Source organism: Trichechus manatus, unplaced genomic scaffold, assembly GCF_000243295.1.
Source record: "Trichechus manatus latirostris isolate Lorelei unplaced genomic scaffold, TriManLat1.0 scaffold00014, whole genome shotgun sequence".
Taxonomy (NCBI): domain Eukaryota; kingdom Metazoa; phylum Chordata; class Mammalia; order Sirenia; family Trichechidae; genus Trichechus; species Trichechus manatus.
Genome location: NW_004443950.1, coordinates 19,690,812 through 19,711,818, shown reverse-complemented (window position 1 = coordinate 19,711,818; position 21,007 = coordinate 19,690,812). Strand labels below are relative to the sequence as shown.

The window sequence follows — 21,007 nt, the reverse complement described above, 5'->3', positions numbered from 1 at the left end:
TAGGGTTTCCAAGGCTGTAATCTTTATGGAAGCAGACTGCCACATCTTTCTCCCATGGAACGGCTGGTGGGTTCAAACCGCCAACCTTTCGGTTAGCAGCTGAGAGCTTAACCGCTGCACCACCAGGGCTCCTTTTGCAGCAATATAGTGAAACTCGAATCAGTTTGTTATCCTCACATTTCTAGAGGTTTCTGGTTACTTTCCTTCAGAAAAAAATACCAACAGCAAGTTTAGACTAAGAAAACCAGATATGAGATAGAAAATTTTCCATTATGGCACAAGTATTAAGGCCATGTCAGCACTCAGAAATGTTTTGGGCCTAAACGTTTTTGTTTCCTCATATTAGTACAGAGAACTGTCATTGCTGAGAAGGCTGAAAGGAGAGGGGAGCTTCTTCTTGACACTGGGCCTCGCAACCCCAACGGATGGAAGGCACAGGGTGCTGGCGGACTTCTGCCTGTTCTTGTTGGTGCCCCAACTCAAGAAGGAGAGCTTTTTCGAGATTTTCTTGGTTTTATCAGTTTTATCATCATCATCTATGGCCAAACAGATCATGGAGTAGGTTTTCTGCATTCCCACAGAATATGTGGCGCTCTTATTATGCTGCACATTTTTAAAAAAGGAAGAAAAGGGGTATTAGAAGTCATCAAATTAACAGGTGGTTGCAAAGTTTGAGATGCATATTCTGTACTTACAGCACCTCCTTTAAAATCAGCTTGATATAATCTGGAACTCAGGTAACTAACACTTACATAGAATTAGGCTCTTAAAAACAATGACAATTTTTAAGGAATATACTTAGTAGTAGTAATTTAGGCTTAGTAACATTACTTTTATAGGTTTTTATTATATTTGAAAAAGTAATACTTATGGTAAACAAATAGGAAAATATATACAGAGAACAGCAGGTCTCCTTTCCACCCTAACTTCGAGTCCCCTCCCCTGAGGTAACCACCGTGTGTGATACTTCTAGAGATAACTATGCACACAGAAGCATTGATACGTGCCTAAGTATACTCACCATTTTTTCTTAAAAGGAAAACGCTACACACACTGTTCTGCACCCTGCGTTCTTCATTGAACATGTCTTGGATTTCCATCCATGCCAGTAGGTACAGATCAACTTCATTCTCTTTACAGATTAGACTCCATGGTGAAGATACTAACTAAACTTTTAAAGAACTGTGTAGGCTCAAATGGGAATTCTGAGGAAACTGGTTTCTTAAACACTTCCACATGCCTGCTTCTTAAGGTTTGCCTAACATCGAGATTGAATCATTCAGCAAATGTTTAGAGAATCAGCTATGTTCCAGGCACTGCAATTAGGGTATTCATATACATTATGGTATATCTAAAGTGGTTGGGTACATTGTTCATAATATAAATCTTAAGAGGAGTCTGCGTTATGCAGCAAGAAAAGGGGTTGTTGTGTGATGTCAAGTCGATTATGACTCATAGTGACCTTATAGGACAGAGCAGAACTGCCCCACAGGGTTTCCTAGGCTGTAATCTTTCTGGGAGTAGATCGCCAGGTCTTTTCTCCCGCAGAGCAGCTGGTGTGTTTGAACCACAGACCTTTCAGTCAGCAGCCCGGCCCTTAACAATTGCACCACCAGGGCTCCTTTATAAAAGGAATATTTACTGTAAAATACCCCTCTTGAGTTTGCCTCCTTTGGATGAAAATGCCTCTCCCTTTTCTATAATACCGACCATAAATCCCAACATGCTTTACAGGCCACACACACTATCATTAAAAATAAAACTGTTCGGGAGGTAGATTTGAGGCCCGTAAACATTTCTCAACATTAACCCACTTAGAGTCCGCTGTGCATCATTATAACCACTCCCTCACAAATACCTTCAATTCTCTTCCCCTTCCACACTCATCTGGTGAAATGTCAACTCTAGTTAAACCCCACCCTCTGACCCCCAGGACTGCATCCAAACAGCTGCATATGGCTGGAAGACATTTACCAAGCTGACTGATTCCCTTGAAATTCTAACCCTGACCCAAGCCTCTACCAGGCACCCCGTTACCTGGCAATCTTACTACATTTCTTCAGTAATTTCATTCCTTTTCTCCTAGATGCTTGTTTCAGACATTCTCTTCTCTCCTCAAGCCACTTGCATGGCCTCACAACATCCTCGCCTTATGTTTAACTGCGCCTGTCCCCAAAGGCCAACTCCCCCCCGCCGTGTGTCTAGATCCCACACCCGAGAGAGATTTTCCAGGTGTCTCCGCCTTCCTGCTTTATTAGCCTCTCCCTGTCGCTGAGACCTTTGCCATCAGCACACACGCTTGCTCTGGTATGTAACCCCCTTCCTTGGAAAACTTACTTGACCCTATGTCCCCCTCCCAGCTACCACCCCAATGTCTGCTCCCTTTCACAGCCAGACTTCTCAAGAGAGTTCTCTTCCCTTTCTCCCCTTCCAGCATGCTCCCCACCATCCACTCCCCAAATCTTCCTGGGACACATCTCTGGAACTCAGGACTTTATAGAGCACAGTTTGAAAACCACTCAACTAGTCTAACTCTCACATGCATGAGGGAACTGAGACCCAGGAGGATATGAACCTGCTGAAGGTCACAAAGCTTGTTAATGGCAGACAGGGCTACATTCCAGGTCACTGATTCCAAGCCTTGGATTCTTTCCACCATACAACAATAGTTTTCAAAATCTGTTCCACAGAGGGGTACTAGGGCTTTCCACAACAGTCAAGAGCAGGGGTAGCAGGCAGTGTTCCAGGCACCAATTAGTCCAGCCAGAACATGGGGCTATATTTGTTCTCATTATTTGATTTTGTTTGAAGAAAGAGCTCAGCAGCTAAAAACAGTGCTCATCTGTCATTATCTGAAGTGAAGAGAATAACCACAGTAATTGTGGTTATTACTGTTATTATAACCCTATGGGGCAGTTCTACTCTGTCCTACAGTGTCACTATAAGTCGGAATGAACTCGACGGCAACGGGTTTGTTTTGTTTATTTGGTTTAGTATGAATTGAAGGAGCCTTGGTGGTGCAGTGGTTAAAACGTACAAAACGTACAACTGCTAACTGAAAGGTTGGTGGTTCAAACCCACCAGCAGCTCCATGGGAGAAAGATGTGGCAGTCTGCTTCCATAAAGATTTAGTCTTGGAAACCCTATGGAGCAGTTCTAATCTGTCCTCCAGGGTCAACAGCAACGGGTTTGGTTGTTTTTTTTTTTTTATTTTTATGAACTGATAGTATCCCTGCTAGGCACTGTTGAAGTGCTTTACATAAACTAACTCAGTCAGTCCCGACAATAAGCCTGGGAGGTCGGTGCTTCCTCCAAAGAATATTACCATTTTCTACAAACAGCTCTTCCATGACTTGAAGATGACACAGCTGGTAGGAAAGCCAGGATTCAAACCCAGACAGTCTGAGTCTAGGGCCCTTGCCTTTAACCATCCACCAAATCCTTCACTGGCCTGGTTCAGATACAGGAAGGACAGTTAACATCATACATCATGGTGAGAAACGAGATGCTTTCCCGCTGAGATTGAGAACAAGGCTATCTCCTCTCACCACTCCTATTCAACTTTCTCCTGGAAGTCCAAGCTAATGCAGTTAGACAAGACAAGGAAATAAAAGGTACACAGAGTGGGAAGGAAGAAACAAAACTGTTGGCAGATGATGTGACTGTCTATGTAGAAAATCCCGAAGAACGGACAGCAGACCCCTGGAACTAATAAGCCATTATAGCAAGGTCACAGGGTACAGGATTAATTTACAAAAGTCAGTTGCTTTCTTATATACCAGCAATGGGAAATTGAAATTTGAAAGTAAAATCACTCAAAGCACACCTCTGGTGGTTTTCTCCCACTACCCACGCAGTTGTACAGGCCAATCGGGGGAGTCATCTGTCTCCATTTCCCCCAACTCCTCCACAAATCACTACAAATCCCTGTCGGTTCTATGTCCAAAACATGTCTCAGGTGCATCCATCTCTCCACGTCCACTGCCATCCCCTAGTCCAAGCCCCTGGCATCACCTGCCTGGACTATTGCCATGTAGCCAGCTCAGTCTCCCTGTTGCCTCTCAACCAGCCTCCAGGCAGCAGACACGTTTCTAAAATAAACATCATACCATGCCACTCCCCTTCTTAAAGGCCTAGTGGCTTCCTTACTCCCTGCCATTGCTAACAGGGCCCTTCAAGCCTGTGTCCTGTGTCCCCTCCCTCCCCAGCTCATTTCCTGCCACTCTCCCGCTTTGTGATCTCCAGCCCAAAGGCCGCCTTTTTGTTCCTCTGGCAGCAGCTGATGTCTGCTGCAGTGTCTTCACACCTGTTGGTCCCTCTGACTGGAAAGTGCTTCTTGTACCTCTTCAAATGGCTGGTTCCTTCTCGGCACTTGAGTCTCAGTTCAAACCCCGCCTAGAGGAGCCTCTCCCCACCCCCAGCCATCTAGCACATTATATTTTTAGTTTCTTTACAGTATTTACCAGAATGACAACCACTTACTTATACAGTGTCAGCTGGGTGGGGACAAGAACCTCATCTGTCTGGTTCAAGCTATAGCTCTAACACCTAAGACAGTGCCTGGTACACAGCACGTACTCACTATTTGTTGAGTGAATGAATGTTTTTATAGAGGGAAGTGTCTAAGTTACGTTATTAAAGTGCAGTTAAGTGCAGAAGAGTACATACGGTCTGATTCCTCCCACGTGAATAACATGACCTTGCACAGGCATACAACATCTCCCAAGAACTCACTGGAAATTGCTAACAGTGTGTCTGCAGTGTGGAAAGGGACTTTCACATCTCGTATTAAGCTCTTCTGTATCACGAGAACTTCTTTTTTTACCATGAACATGGAGTACTTTGTAATTAATAACCATTTAATCAGAAAAATTAATTAACTAGTTATTTTTTCTATAGAGTTAAAAAAAAATTTTTTTTTCCAAATTTGGTTCAGTGGTAGAACTCTCGCTTTCCATGCGGGAGACCGGGGTTCAATTCCCGGCCAATGCATGTCATGCACAGCCACCACCCATCTGTCAGTGGAGGCGTGCATGTTGTTATGATGCTGAACAGATTTCAGCAGAGCTTCCAGACTAGGAAGAAAGGCCTAGAGATCTGAAAATCAGCCAGTGAAAATCCTGTGGATCACAAGGGTCTAATCTGCCAGTGATGGTGGGGAATGGTGCAGGACTGGGCAGCGTTTTGTTCCGTTGTGCATGGAGTGACCGTGTGCTGGGTCGACCTGACGGCAGCTAACAACAACTCTTTGACCCAAGGTGAGCACTTCCCAACGCTTACAAGCTTAGGAGTTCAGCCGTTTTGTGAGATGTTACAGATGTAGGAGGGAGGCAGAGGGCGTGGTAGAGACCTCTGAGGTTGAATCACACTGATTTCACTCCACATCACCCTTTGTTGCTGGGGGTCTCAGTGCTCACCATGGACGACGTGGAGTCTAGGAGACTCACGACCTTCATCTCAATGTCGTCCTTGCCAGCGCTCTTCAGCAGTTTCATAACCTCACTCAGTGTCAGCCACTTACAGTCCACCTCTTGAATAGAAACAATATAATCTCCTTCTTTGGCTCCTGCCAGCTACAAAAGGATCGTTTAAACAAAGGTCAGCATTAATTCATATCCCTGAATCAGACAGTTTCTAAATGCACTCACAAAACAGGTTATGTGCTCTAGCTCAACTGGCATGACACAGCTTATAAAGACAATGCTCTACATTCTACCTTGGTGAGTACTGTCTGGGGTCTTAAAAGCCTGTGAGCGGCCATCTAAGATACTCCACTGGTCTCATCCCTTCGGGAGCAAGGGAGAATGAAGAGAACAGGATACAAGGAAAAGATTAGTCTGAAGGACTAATTGTCCACAGCTACTGAGGCCTCCACTGGACTGAGTCCAGTACAGCTAGATGGTGCCCGGCTACCACCACTGACGGCTCTGACCAGGATCACAACAGAGGGTTCTGGACAGAGCCGGAGAAGGATGTAGAACAAAATTCTAACTCACAAAAAAAAGACCAGATTTACTGGCCTAAAGGAGACTGGAGAAACCTCGAGAGTATGGCCCCCAGACACCCTTTTAGCTCAGTGGTGAAGTTATCTCCGAGGTTCACTGTTCAGCCTGGGAGTGGACAGCCCCGTAAAACCAAATGAGACTACTGAGGTACAGCAGTCCAGTGACAAGGGCCATAGGGCAGAAGGGACAAGGAAGCTGGTGATAGGGAACCCAAGGTTGAGTAAGGATATTGTTGATGGGTTGTGAGATTGTTAACCATTGTCATAGGGCAACATTTGTAGTAACTCTTAAATGAGAAACTATTTTGTTCTGTAAGCCTTCATCTTAAATGAGAATAACAGCACAATTGGAAGAGTGTAGTCAATGTCACTGAACTGTGCATGTAGAAATTTTTGAAATGGTGTATCTTTGGCTATGTGTATTTTCACCAAGAAAAAAGGTTGAGAAATTAGAGGGTTGACATGTTGTGGGGTTGTTAACCAGTGTCATAAAACAATATGTGTACTACTGTTTCCTGAGAAACTATTTGTTCTGTAAGCCTTCACCTGAAGTACAATTAAAAAAAAAAAGAAAGAAAAGAAAAAAAACAAACAGGTATGTGCATAAGTGTGCTTCAAGAAAGCAAAAATTACAACTTGTCTCTTTGGGCACGTAGCATCGGTGAAGCCTTTCATATAAAGTCAGAGTTAAACTAACCAGCAGTGCCCTAATTCAATCACCCAGATACGTACATTTGGGCTGCTTTCTTTGTATCTTGCCAGTTTGACTCCCTGCAAAGACGTTGGTGAGTTTTGTTCCAAATCTAGAACGGTGCATACTTACTGCTGCTGAGCAATAAGGATCCAGGAAGTGAACTTGAACTGGGGAGTTTCCTCTCAAGGTGAACCCCAAGTCCCCTTGTTCTACAGTGAAATGAATGCTTCGAGGCGGTGTCCATCTCTTGTTAGCCGAAAACACAGATAGGGGGCCCTTTGGAATAGAGCATCATTAGCTGTAGGATTTGAAGGCTGAATCAGACATGTTGCCTGTTGTCCTCGAAGATTTCACTTAACCTCGTTCAGAGCCTAATGACACCATCCGGGATAACGTGTACTACAGCACTCATACAAGAACATTAATAGCCATTTTCCCTTGCACACACTTGCAGAATTTAAAAGTTATCCCCTTAGGTCATCATGAAATAAGTGTTCAACATACCAGCTTCTGGAAGAAGTCTGTTACTGTCACCTTGGAGAACTGTGGCGGTATGATTTCAACTTCTTGCTCAGTTTTAGCTAGAAAACAAGATTGAAAGTGAAAGAGTAAATGTTTCTGTAATTGAAAAGCTACCCTTAACTCAGGGCTACAGTCTTCTGTCAGAAGGGAAGAGAAAACAGAAGTGTTTCCTAGTCACTGTCCTTCCTCTTGGCTTAGACAAATGGTACAGAAGATGGAACACTGTTCAATCCCCTGGCCCGGTGGGAACTGGACCTTCCATTTGGGCACCTGTGTGCCATACCCTGTTCTGGGGCTGGGACAGAGTAGTGACAGACAAGTTCGCTGCCTTCAAGGAGCTTATATTCCAGAAGAATTCCTTTGGCACTCATAAAATTCTACAGAAAACAAACTATATTTCAGACGTGGCTGTTACGGAACTTCTGTGTCTTTCGGTACAAAGTCCTGGGCATGACGGGCCTTCTGTTTTCATTCTTAACGTGTGATGTGAGGATGTCACCATGAGAAGTGGTTTTGCCAGTCATGTCCATTGAAAGCTACAAGTCTCTACAGCACATTCATGGCAGCCTCTGGTCTAACCCATACCATAAAGCTAGTTAGTTGCTAACAAAAGACCCCAGAGCAGGCTAATTATACACGCACGACAAGCATAAAACGAAAGTCCAGGTAGAACACGCCCCTCAAATTCACAGGATGAGTCTGTGGCTTCTTACAAGCCCCTTGACACAGCGCTGAGCTCAGACAGGCTGCTCATTTGCTGCAGGGGCGGCACCACTCACCAACAGCCTCACCAGAGCGGTGTGCTCCCCTGCCCTTCTGGCCAGAGCACACTGGGGCCGCAGAGGTACGACAGTGCCGGTGAGGAAGATCCCTGAGCACCATCCCTGCTTCCACCACGTACCAGCCTGGTCACCTGGGGCAATTCCTTTGATCTCCCTAAGCCTTTATTTCCACATCTTTAAAATGAGGATGATACTAGTACCTCCCTCACAGTGCTGGAGGGAAAGCTGAATGAGATTCCTTATACATGGGGTGCTTAGTGTCATCCAAATGCTCAACAAATCATAGCTAACACTGCTACAGAACGGGCCCAGGAGTCTAGCTGGAGCAGGACTTTGTCTTTAAGGAGCCGGTCTGTAAAAATTGGGGTGGAGCCCTAGAGCCTGAGGCCAGAGGTGCAGGAAGTGGGCAGGGAGGCATGCACAAAGGCAGTTCCCTCAACTGGACAATCCTCCACTCCCCACCCTAACTCCTTCCGGAAGGATCCTAGGGATTCCTCATCACAAAGTCACCTCTCGGGGAGGCCTTCTACTCCCCACCTCCCAGGCAGAACTGACCACCACCTCCCTGAGGGCAGCAACAGCTGTCTGGTTCCTGTCTGTATTCCTGAACCCAGGAGAGTGCTGAGTACCCGGAGTTGTTAGATGATGGTGGTGATAAAAGCTAGAGAAGACAAAAAAGAACAAGCCTGGGAGAGGAAATAATGATGCATTTGGTTTTAAAACTAGAGTTAGAGGTAAAAGACAGCTAAGTGCAGTTTCCCAGAAGGCAGCTGGGAATGTGAGTGGGTGTGGAGTCTAGCAAAGACACCAAGGCTAAAGGTGAAGCTTCGGGAGTCTTCTGACTAGAGGTGATGGCTGAAACCCCATAGGAGGTCATGAGGCTTTAAGGAAGAGAGTCTAGAGAAAGAAAACCAGGTAGAATAGACTCTTAGAGAATGCCAGGAGGGGTGGCTGGGATAGGGCAAGAAGACCAGCCAGCAAAGAGGATGGAGAGAGAGGGCTCAGGGAGGTGGGAACAGAACCAAGATGGCAGGGGCCCTGGACACCAAGGGTGGAGTGTGGAGGGCAAGGGGGCAGTCTGCAGCATCAGATGCTGCAAAGCGGGCGATGGAGACAATGACCATAAAGAAGCCCCCAGATTTGGGAATTAGGAGATGAAATCTCCAGAGCAAGAGCAGCACACAGAGAGGGTTTCCCAACCCCTGCAGGATGAGCAAATAAAGGCTATGTTTACCCAGAGTGACTCTTACACAGGCCACACTCTGTACACAGCACAGGCGTCCACGCACGCGGCGGAGAGCCTTAGTCACTTACAAACAACATCAGGAGCATCGATTAAGTTCACTAGATCATCGGCCTCTTGGTGCTGAGAATACTTGAGCCGAGAGCGCTGCTGTGCCACGGAAAGCACCTCCTGGAGCACCTCGATGTTGCGGAGCTTCGTGCATAGGCTGGCCTCCCTCACAGACTCCTCATGATGGACAATGGCTTTGTGCAGATGCGATTTTCCTGCCAATGACATGTTGCCTCAGTTACAAATGTGAATATATCAGGAAGAGCCAAAGTGCCCAAGGATCAGCCCAAGAATGTGGACATTCTCTTTTCTAAGGATCTGTGTGGACTGCTCAAGCCTGTCTTCAATGAATATGTAATATCCTCACTTGTGTCTGTGAGATTTTCCTTCATTCACTCAATGAATATTTACCCAATGTTCTAGGCAGGAGAGATAAAGCAATGAACAAAAATAGCCCCTTCTCTTTCTGCCATCTTGGAGCCTGTGGAGGCCTGCTGGGAAGAGGACTTCTAAACTGGCCAGTATGTCTGGAAGGCTGTGGTCTAAGGCTATTGGATATAAATGGGGTATTGGGAACCAGAGGGAGCACACATCTCGTCTCAAAATGTAAGGCATTTATGCCCAAGATAAAACTGAATTTTATTTAGGCAAGAGATGTGCTTATGTGTACAAAGCAGAGAAGGGCACAATGACTCCTGGAGGGAAACCTAACAAACCAGAGTCATCTGGGTAGGGGTAACTCGCGCCCATGGAAACAGTGGCACACTTCCTGCCAAATGCCAAAGCAACCTTCCTGCTAAGTCCATTAGACACAGGATCCATGTGATGCTGTACCCCTTAAGAACTTAAACTTACTGAAAATAAACAAAATTGTGGGTTTGTTTTTTTAAAAAAATGCCCCTGCATTCATGGAGCTCACATGCTAGTGGGTGAAGATAGATGATTAACAAGCAACGAGATATGTAATGGATTATGTGGCAATAAGGTTACAGAGAAAAGTGAGGCAGAGCAGGCAGATGTGGTAAGAGAAGACTAGGGATGGGGAGCTGCCAGTCTCTAGTGCGTGACCAGGGCAGGCCTTTTTGATAAGGTAACTTTAAAGCAGAGCCCTGAAGGAAGTGAGGATATCTGATAGATGAGTGGTCTTGAAAGAAAGGACAGGAAGTGCAAAGGCCCTGGGGCAGGAGCTGGGTGTGGCTGGAGGGAGTGAGAGCAGGAGAGAAGTCAGACAGGAGCAGGGGCCAGAGTGTGCCTGGCCTTACAAGTGTAGGGTGAGGACTCTCGCTCCTACTCTGGGTGGGATGGGAGTCCATTAGGGTTTGACCAGAGAACTGATGTGATCTGGCCCGTGTGAACAGACTGTGAAGGAGCACAGAGGGAAGCAGGGAGACCTGCAACGAGACTGCAAAGAGCTGGCAAGTTGCACGACCTCTCTGTGCCTCCGTTTCCTCAACTATAAAATGGGACCATACTAGACCTCTCTGACAGGGCTACTGTGAGGGTTGAGTTAGTCAATGTTTGCTAACTAGGTATGGCTTGGACCAGGGTGGTAGGGTAAGAAGTGGTCGGATTCAGGATATGTTTTCTAGGTGCAGCCAATGGGGTTTGCGAATCAAATGCAGGGTGAGAACGAAAGACAAGGAGGGTGACACCGGTGTTTCTGGTGGGGAAATGGCGTGTGTCTGGGAGGGTGGGCAGGATTGAGAGGTGGAAGAATTCAGGTTTTGATATGGAAAGAGATATTCACTTTGAGACATGGCAGAGACCAACTAGGATAATTCATAACTGGTTCTTAGGCGCTCTTGGTGATGAAGCTGGGGATAAGAAAATTAACAGATGTGTCCTTCCAAGGGTCATCCTGTGGACCATTAGGGTGTTGGGAGGTGGTCAAGGCTCTGGCTCCCCTGCAGGATGCCTGGGTCCTCGTAGAACCAAGGAGAACATGCGTTTCTCTGGAAGCCCTTCAAGGCTAGAGACTGTGCCTCACAGTTACTGAATCCAGAGTGACCTCACTGACAGTGGTCTCCTTTGGGGAGCATGAAGATTTGGATGCCCTGCTCTTTCGAGAGCCAGCAGCCCTGGCACAGGTTCCAGGGTTGATACATACCCAGCTGTCTGCGCTGGTGTCCGTTTTTCAGTGTGGCCAAGGGTGTCAGTCCCTCGGGCATGTGGTCATAGAGCTGGGACAGGCACTTCTCCTGGTGGTCCTCATCTGCACCAGGCTTCACTGCAATGGAAACCACCAGTTAAGTCCCCTCTCGTGGCCATGGCTACGAGCTCTGGAGATGGTGCCACAGACCCACTTAGGGATGTCTCTTGCAACATGACTCTGGGTTCCTTTCTTCCGGTTCAAGTGCCAGTTTTAGAAGGCATTTGGGTAAATGGATCTACTTTCTACTGCTGGACACACCCCAGGCAATCCAACCCACGAGCCTTTGGCCAGGGGCTTTGGCCTCAGGGCCAGGCACACCCTAGTGGTTCATGATTTGGCACTCTAGCTCTTCCAAGTCCCCCACCTCATGAAACCTTCCAGCACAGAACTGACCCTGTTGCTGCTCTGCTTGAAAACCTCTGGTGGTCTCCAGACCTGTGACAAAGGGCCCTTCCCAGCCCCAGCCCCAGCTTCAGCATCATCCTCCCTGGCATGCACCTCTCTCTCTAAGCTCACCAACACTCCTTCGCTCACAGTTTCCTCTGCTCGTAGTGGTCCTTTACCTCCTTGTTCAGATGGAAAAACCCCACTCAGAGTTCAAAGTCACCACCTCTGAGATATGGATCATGCCCAGGGGATACGTCCGTGACCACCAAGCAGAACCAACTGCTGCCTCATTTGTGTCTCTACAGCAATTACTGAGGCTACATTTTTGTTTACCTGTCCTGTCCCCCTGACTAACCATAGGATAATACTAGTTGTAGCAGATAATACTTTCAGAGAGCCTACTATGTACTAGGCACTACTTAGCTTTGCATATAGACACTAGTTTTTCCCATCAGCCCTGAGATAAGTTCTACTCACATCCCCGTTTTATAGATGAGAAAACTGAGGCAGGGAGAAGCTAAGTAACTTGCCTAAGATCACACAGCTAATAAATGGCAGAGCTGAGATTTGAACCCAGGCAGCTGGCTCCAGAGTCTACCCTTTTACTCACTCTTTGGGGTTCCCTTCGTTAATACTAATTACAACATATCCTCTAGATCAGGGCCAGGACTAGGGTGAGGCAAGTGAGGCATCTGCCTCGGACTCAGAATTTAAGGGGGTACGAAAAGCTCAGTCATCAAGCAAGTACACCATATTTCAGTGCTATCTTTAAAACACCAAAATTAATGCAAAAAACTCCATGATGAACAAAACATCAAAACTTCCTTTTGCCTCAGGCTCCAAGGCGGCTCAGCACAGCACTGTTACTGACTCCCAGCTTTATTCAAGAGTCTGGGCAGCATGGACTTTTTTGCATTGATTTTTATTTTTTAAAAATATGACATTACAATGTTGTTTATTTATACAAACTCATAGACAGGAAGTAGATTAGAGGTTGCCAGGGGCTGGGAGGAGGGAGGAATGGGGAGTTGTTGCTTTCTGGGTACAGAGTTCTGATTGGCATGATGAAAACGTTTCAGAAATAGTGGTGATGGGTGTACAACATCGGCAATGTACTTAATGCCACTGAAGTGTACACTTACAAATGGTTGAAGGGGTAAATTTCATGCTGTGTTTTACCCCAATTAAAAAAAATGTGACCTTCATTATTGAGATTTTTGGCATGCCCTTAAATTTTGAGCCTGAGGCAAGTGCCTCACCCTAGTCCTGGCCTGTTCAAAGGTCCAGGTGAAAAGTCGCCTCTATGAAGCTGTCTGCTATACCCTAGGCAGAATTAATGATATCCCCCTTTTTTCCCACGGCAAGATTTTATAACCCTAATCCAGAGGCACTTCGAAAGAAAGGCCTGGTAATCTACTTCCGAAATTATTAGTCACTGAAAACCCAATGCCCAGACCAGACTTAATGGTCTGACAGAGACTGGCGGAACCCCCAAAACTATGGCCCCTGGACGCTCTGTTAACCCAGAACTGAAAGCATTCCCAAAGCCCACTCTTCAGACAAAGATTAGACAGGACTATAAAACAAAAAATAATACTCGTGAAGAGTGTGCTTCTTAGTTCAATCAGATACACCAGACCAAATGGGCGGCTCCTGCCCGGAGGCAGGATGAGAAGGCAGGAAGGGACAGGAACTGGCTGAATGGACACACACAGGGAACCCTGGGTGGAAAGGGGGAGTGTGCTGTCGTGTTGTGGGGATTGCAATTAATGTCCCGTAACAATATGTGTATAAATTTTTGTATGAGAAATTAACTTGAGCTGTAAACTTTCACCTAAAGCACAATAATAATAAAGAAAATCCAATGCCCAATGAAGTACCATTCTACTGTGACACATATGGGTCACCATGAGTTGGAACTGACTCCGCAGCAACCACTGCCAATCCCACCCAACTGGTATGACAGCCGCCTGGGTCAGTGTGTAATCCCATCCTCTGCCCTCAGGCTACGAGCATCTCCAAGGCCAGCTGCCACTTCTCACTCAGCTCAGAACCCCCCAGAGACAGTCAAACCACAACCCTCACCAAACCCTGGGCCCCCGTGTCCTCAGTTCTTACACTGATGGTCGATGAGGAGGGTGGCGGCAAAGTAGTGGGCCAGGGCCCCATAGTAGTGGGCCTTCACACAGGCCAAGCTGGCCCAGGAGTAGGGGATGTTCTCCTTCACCGGCGCCTGGCTCATGGCTGTGTGCAGCTGCTGGTAGACCTCTCCCACCTGAAACAGAGGGGATGCTGGGAAGGGGGAGCCTGGCCCAGGGGCCCTCGTGCACCCGGGCCTGTAGAAAAAGAGCCCTTTCTTTCCTGCAGCAGCCCCTGCCAGAGGCTGCTCCGGAATCTGGGAGCAGCTCCAAGGGCTCCCCATGTTGTCAGTGCCAGAGTTAACAGAGGACCCAGGCAACCGTCATTATGCTGGTTTTTAGGCTAAGCTGCAGATGGAATCAGTGATCCATATCTGAAACACCAGTACTTGCCAAGAAAATACAAACCAGCTGCCCAGCCAGGGTGAGCACGCTGCCCAGGCCACGGACAGAGCCCCTGTTGCCTCCAGTGCTCCTGCCGCAATGCATCCCGCCCACCCCCAGGAGGTCTCAGGAACCAGGGAAGCCTCACCTTGGCAGCCTCCTGAGCCACCTTCACCAGCATGAAGAACTCATTCTGGATCCCAGGAAGGCAGATTTTGTCAAACACGCATTCTTGGGCTTGAGCGAGCATCATTTTGACCAGCACGCTGAGCATGGCAGGGCTCATGTCGTAACTTGGAGTATGAGTAAAGGTCTCTTTCAGGTAGTTTAAAACCCCTGGAATGGTACATTTTTTGCACATTAGTTGGGGAACATATTTATTTCACCGTGCTGCTCAGAAGTATAGAAAATGATAGAAGCAAAAATATAAAATGGGTGTCCTAGAGCATCTTAAAAAATCGGCTTCTCATCTGGGTCTAGAGGTCAGAGACAAAAGAAGTCAGAGATTACAAGTACCGAGGTCCTATGGAAGGGGCCATGTGCCAAGGAACTGCAGAAACTTCTAGGAACTCAGGGAGGCTGCTGGCCCACAACCAGCAAGAGAACAGGGCCCTCTGGAACAACAGAGAAAGAAGGAGAGTCAGGAATAGGAGGAGGAAATGGAATGTGTGGCTAAGTGCCTCCATGAACAACTGCCTCCTTTGCCATGAGACCAGAAGAGCTGGATGGTGCCCAGCTACCATTATGGAATATTTTGATCAAAGATTCTATAGAAAACTGAAACTATTTCCCTTAGGTAATCTTTAAACTTTAGACCTTAAACCAAAAATATCCCCTGAAGTCTTCTTAAAACCAAACAGTAGTCTAGCTTGACCAGTAAAGAATGTCTGCCTTGAGCACTGTGCTCTTTTAAGATCTATCTATATGGGATCAGAATGAGAACAGCAACTCAAAAGATTAGTCAGGAACCTTAGGGGACACTGAGTTTATGTTAATGGGGGAGGAACAACTCAGAAAAGAAGGGTGAAAATGGTTGCAGAACTTGAAGAATGTAATCAATGTCACTGGATTGTACATGGAGAAGCTCTTGAACTGGTGTATGTTTTGCTGTGTATATTCTCAACAACAACAACAAAAATAAAATAAATTATTAAGAAAAAAGAAAACAAGGCCCTCAGTCTTACACTCTCAAAAAACCTAATTCTGCCAACAATCTAAATGACCTTGGAAGAGGACCTCAAGGATCATGAGACAGTAGCCACAGTCAGCCCCATGACTCCAGCTGTGTGAGACCCAGAGCAGAGAATCCACCTAAGCTAAATTTGGACTTCTGAGCTATAGAAACTGTAAGATAATAAACGGATGTTGTTTTAAGCCTCTGGGGGAAAAAAAATCGAATTCTCTTCCAAGACGTCCACATCTCTGTCAAGCAGAGAAACCAGTCTCCTATGGCCCGGCAATTCTATCCCCCTTCCAGGCCACCAGCTGCTCTCTGGAAACCCTATGATAGGGCAGTTCTACTCTGTCCTATAGGGTCGCTATGAATTGTAATCGACTCGACCACAACGGGTTCCACCCCCCCGCCCCCATTCCTGTCTCACCTGGAACAATTGTGAGGAACGCCATTCATGAAAGCAGAAAGCAGGCAGGAGGACTCAGGGGCTCATGGGGTGCCATCCAGAAATTCAGGGCTCCCCCCAAGACCTCAGGAAAGATTAATTTGGCCCACTCCAGTAGAAACTTTCATGCTCTTGCTCCCAGCTGACTTTTTTATACTTTTGAAAATTAACCGTCACAGCATTAACTGACAATAAATCTGGAGCTGAAATACAATCTCTGACATGAACCTCATCCAACTGGTTCCTCTGGTTTTGTGGCAGAGCCTAAACTGCCCCATGAAAGGATCAGGGACCAACCTAGCCTGCAGGCTGACTGCGCCCCTCGGGCTCACTCACTCTCTGACATTCTGAAGCTTTCTCCCACCACCTGGGCGTCTATAGCTCTGTAATCTTGGAGACAGGTCACAAAGTGCCCCTACTCCTCCTGTCCTTCATTAAGATTCTTCAGAAAGAAGGATGAGCCCAGAGAGGGATTTACAGTGAACGAAATCGTCTCCCACACAAAGTCTTAGCATACCGTTCCATCCCGAGGTACAGTCATTTTACAAATTCCATGTTTAGCCACAATGACCAGGCTACAGTACTTCACAGCCTTGCAGAGCAAAATAAAATACCCACAAAGGTTCTCCTCGAGGAGTATCACCCCAAGGCAGGATGACCAGGATAGGCACCAAAGGAAACCAAAGGAACGCTGTGGAGCCCGTTCAGGGGATTATGCTGTTGGCGGCCCTCTGCCCCTGCTTCTGCCTACAGTTCCCCAGCCTGAGTCTGCCCTGGACACAGGCCATGCTAGAGGGAAGCAAGATAGAACCCTCAGGCACACGGGAGCTTCCCCAGGTGTCTGCACCAGGTCTGCAGGGACTTGCCCGACCCCCAGTGACCCTGTCCTCTATAGGTCAGCTGCTAAGCTGCATTCCTCCTCCACCCTGCACCTGGCTCCTACCAAGATGGGTTGCAGGGGTGACTGGCTGGGAAAAAGAAGTTCCAGTGGGAATGGGTTTGTAAGTCCCAGAGAAGATGACAGGATTATTAAGCACTTGTATACGTCACTTGACACACGGGCAGAGAAAGCAACCTCAGGCTGGCCGACTTCGTGGAACAACGCTGAAAGGATGGATAATAATAGGTGCTGATAAGGCATACTTAATAAAAGAGAAAAAGGCCTACGTTTTCACGATTCAGGAATACTTAGTCTGTTTTTTTCAATATAGTATTCATTCACTGCCATTCTTGGGGCCACTCATTTGGGAAAGATTAACCATTAACCCCAGCATTTACTATGTACATAGGACATATGGAGATGGAGACATTAGGATTTGAACCACTAAGCGCTTCTCTTGGTGGAAACTGGACTGGCCTTGCAGGCTCCTCTGTCCAAGCATGGGCGTGAGAAGGACCACAGACCCTCTCCCCGCCAGGCAGCTCCTGCAGAGACACACCTGCAGCTCTCTGAAAGGCGTCCATGGCACTCTCCAGCCCAGCTCGTGTCTGCCGATTACACCGGGTCCCGATCTGTGTGTAGAGGGCTCCGATGTTAAACAGAACGCTGGCCTTCTCCAGTAGCAAGTTCTGCTGGCTGACCGGAACCCCAGTGAGGGAGTCGTACCTGTTTAAAAGAAACATGCTTTGAGAATAGGGATTACCCGCTAGTTAACATCCACCTTACCGTGAAAATAACTCGACAAAATCAACTCCTTATATGAATGGCAAAGACGTACATGCAGTGAGGTGCTGGTTTCTGTGCAAGGTGACAGGCCCGACTGTCCTTAATTAAGAGCCCCACCAATGCACACAAAAAGAAACTCTACTGTTTTTTTAAAATGTGGCTGCTCCTAAATGAAAGATGGCAATTATTAAGCTGTCATAATTTTTCCTGAAGTCTAAAGATTCGGGATTTGTTATAAAGTTCACACATCAACCAGGGGGTAGGTAGAGAGGGAGCTTCTTCCTAATTCAAGGCTAAGGAGAAATCATCTTTAGCAGTCTCACCAGTGCAGGCCCCTAAATGCATTTTTATGAAGCGTCATCAGCCTCTCCATTCCAAAAGAAAGGCATTGGTAGCTGTCTCTGGTGGTAAAATTTAATTCTGAATATGCTCCTAGCTGTTGGGATTTACTCTCCCATCAGCCACGCTTCTAAGTCCACTCAAAGAAGAGGTATGGTATCTCCCAAGTATTTCAATAATATTAATCCTGAGAACACTAGTCCTAGAAAAGAATCAGATGTTCTGCTTCAGTTTTTAAAATTTCACATATTTCTGTTTGGTGTTCTTCTTTTTGGGAAAAAACTCAATTCCCACCCCCGCGACAAGAATCTTGCTTCTTGTTAACTCCACCTCAGAGTCCTCCTGTTTCCCAACAATAGAATGAGAAGGAACATCGCCTCTTCTCCTGGGCTCACTCGTTCTGAGAAGCAAGAAGGCAAGGTTGGTTGGTGCCTTCTCCCTCCAGATCCCCTTCGTAAATAAATGCCAGTTTCCTGACATCTCTCTGGACTTTTCCTGTATAAATGCAACAATTTAGAAAAGAGGGGGCTGTAGTGGAAAAGGACAGCCAGTCTGCAGAGGAGCATCTGTGGTGCCAAGGAGCTGAAACCATGGCTGACGTGGGAAACACCAGCACAGAACTCAGTACCTACCATGTAAACAAGATCCCCATCTGTCTGGTGGGTGGGAAGAATCTACTCTCCACAAAACCCAGCTGGATAAAGTAACTCATCAGCAGTTCAACACCAGCCTCATCCCGGCTGGGTGTCCGACAAGCCTGAAAGGAAAAGCACCCCGGAGAGGGTGAGCAGATGAGTGGACACAGCGGACGGTCCCTGCCCATGTGGTCTGGACATCTCTCGCTGTTCCTGTGGACCCTGGGCCCCACAGCTGGGATCATGAACTCAAGGAGGAGTAGGGAGGGCTTGGCACAGAGTCAGGAGTCCTGGAAGCCAGCTTTGGATGTACCACTGGGCAGGTCTCTTCCCTTCTGTGGTTTTCTTATGTAACAAGTGGAATGGATGGTTTTGATAGTCCCCCCTTCTCGCCCCCAGCAACCTGAGATTGTGTAACAGGCATGCAGGAATGGGATATTCTGAAGAGTCAACAAACAGGTGGCAGCCATCCTCCCCACCCTGCTGCACACAAAAGCTTACTTGTCTCAGATCCATAAGATCAGCGATTTCATCTTCATATAAATAGCTATCTTCACTGTAGTGTTCCAGGATAAAATCCTTTATGAAAAACGAGATAAGATAGTAAAAGATGTGATTCAAGATCATAAATATGTAAAACAATAATAATACCCCCTTTCAAAAATATATGTAGAATAAAAGGAAAACTTATAAGCATTTGTATGCTACAGTGATTTTCTAAGTGGTCAGATTTATTTTCTTGAATATAAGTATGTATCTTTTTAAAGTTTGCCTTTGTTGCTTTAGGAAAAAGAAAAGTTGAAGTTCTTTTTTATTTAAAAATGTCTTTGTAACATGGTTAAGTGACCCGCACATTAAACTGTTCTGACAAATGTCACAGATATTCTTGGGCTGAGACCTCTGTCTGCTGGGCTGCCTAAGTACCTGGGCACAGGGTCTTCCTGGCAAAGGAAACTTGTGTTCCGGGGAATGTTACAGCGATGCTACCCTCAGGGTCTGTGATGGGAGCCTTTGCAGGAGCAGCTCTGGGCACTTCCACAAATGAATCACCCTGGTGAGAGGCCAACTTCACGGCACAGTGTTTGATGAGCCACAGTGTTTGATGAGCGCTGTCAGTTAATTAAGTCATTCGACAAATATTTCTTGAGCGCCTGCTATGGGCCAGGCACTTCCCTAAGTGCTTAGATTATATCAGTAAACAAAAGAGACACAAAGATCCCTGCCCTCATCACCCTTCAGCCAAAGATTAAACAGGCTCATAAAACAAACAATCATATACATAGCTCAACCATGTATACGAGACTAAATGTGCACACCAGCCCAGGGGCAAGGAAGAGAAGGGAGGAAGAGACAGGAAAGCTGGACGAATAGAAATGCGGAACCCATTGTCAAGAAGGGGAGAGTGTTGACACGTCGCAGGGTTGCTCTGTAAATCTTCATCTAAAGCACACATACACACGGAACGCTTCTATTCTAGCAAGATAAGACAGAAAATAAACAACAAACATAAGAAAGAAGTCAACTATATAGTGTATCAGAAGATGGTCAGGGTGTGGTGGTCGTCCAGTGGTAGAATTCTCACCTTCCACGTCAGAGATCTGGTTTCGAGATTCCTGGCCAATGCAGCTCATGCACAGGCAACATTTCATTCTGTTGTGCATGGGGCCCCATGAGTTGGGGGCCCACTCAGTGGTAGCTAACAGCAACCCCAAACTACCAATTGAGAATCTCTGGGGATCCCTAAAGTTTGAGAAGCATGAATATAATATATTAGAAGATGGCAAGTATAGGACACGAAAATGAGAGTAGTGTGAAGGCAAGTCCCTGGGAGGTGCAAATGGTTAATGCATTTGGCTGCTAAGCGAAAGGTTGGAGGTTCAAGTCCACCCAGAGGCGACTTGGAAGAAAGGTCTAGAAATTTACTTCCAAAAAAATCAGCCATTGAAACCCTGTGGAGCACAGTTCTACTCCGACACACATAGGGTCGCCCTGAGTCTGAGCCCACTAGAAGACAACTGGTTTTGCGTTCCCTCTCCTACCACCCTCGGACCTCCTGCTGGTGATCCTCCCCTTGGCCATGCCCAGTAGGAAGCCACAGAGCCGGGGGTCTGTTACTACCTCCCTTGGCACAGAGCAGGAGCAAAATAGTAATTCCTAAAACATGGTTTGGGAGAAAGTGGCTAACCATTTGTTGGGGGAAGAAAGTTATAGCCCTACACCTCGCTTTTTACCGCAAAATAAATTCCAGATAGATTGAATGTTAAAAATTTAACGACATGGAAACAATTGAGATGGATAAAGAAACTATAGTACATATACACAATGGAGTATTATGCAACAATAAAGAACAGTGATGAATCTGAGAAGCATCTCATAACATGGATGAATCTG

The 21,007-nt window shown here is 46.6% G+C and overlaps 1 protein-coding gene and 1 pseudogene across 1 annotated transcript in view; one reads left to right on the top strand and one right to left on the bottom strand.

Moving 5' to 3' along the window:
- Positions 1-49: 49 nt before the first annotated feature.
- The window catches only part of RHPN2 (rhophilin Rho GTPase binding protein 2), a 57,871-nt gene continuing 36,913 nt past the window's right edge, over positions 50-21,007 (bottom strand). Inside the window, exons 5-15 of the mRNA XM_004371614.2 lie at positions 19,118-19,195; positions 18,614-18,738; positions 17,416-17,582; positions 14,506-14,693; positions 13,954-14,110; positions 11,404-11,523; positions 9,317-9,511; positions 7,203-7,279; positions 6,828-6,974; positions 5,418-5,573; positions 50-603 (exon numbers count right to left, since the gene is read on the bottom strand). Of these exons, the coding sequence (XP_004371671.1) occupies positions 343-603; positions 5,418-5,573; positions 6,828-6,974; positions 7,203-7,279; positions 9,317-9,511; positions 11,404-11,523; positions 13,954-14,110; positions 14,506-14,693; positions 17,416-17,582; positions 18,614-18,738; positions 19,118-19,195 (1,671 nt within the window). The 3' untranslated portion in view covers positions 50-342. The remainder of the gene's footprint in view (positions 604-5,417; positions 5,574-6,827; positions 6,975-7,202; positions 7,280-9,316; positions 9,512-11,403; positions 11,524-13,953; positions 14,111-14,505; positions 14,694-17,415; positions 17,583-18,613; positions 18,739-19,117; positions 19,196-21,007) is intronic.
- LOC105756030 (60S ribosomal protein L35a pseudogene) lies at positions 9,635-10,145 on the top strand (annotated as a pseudogene).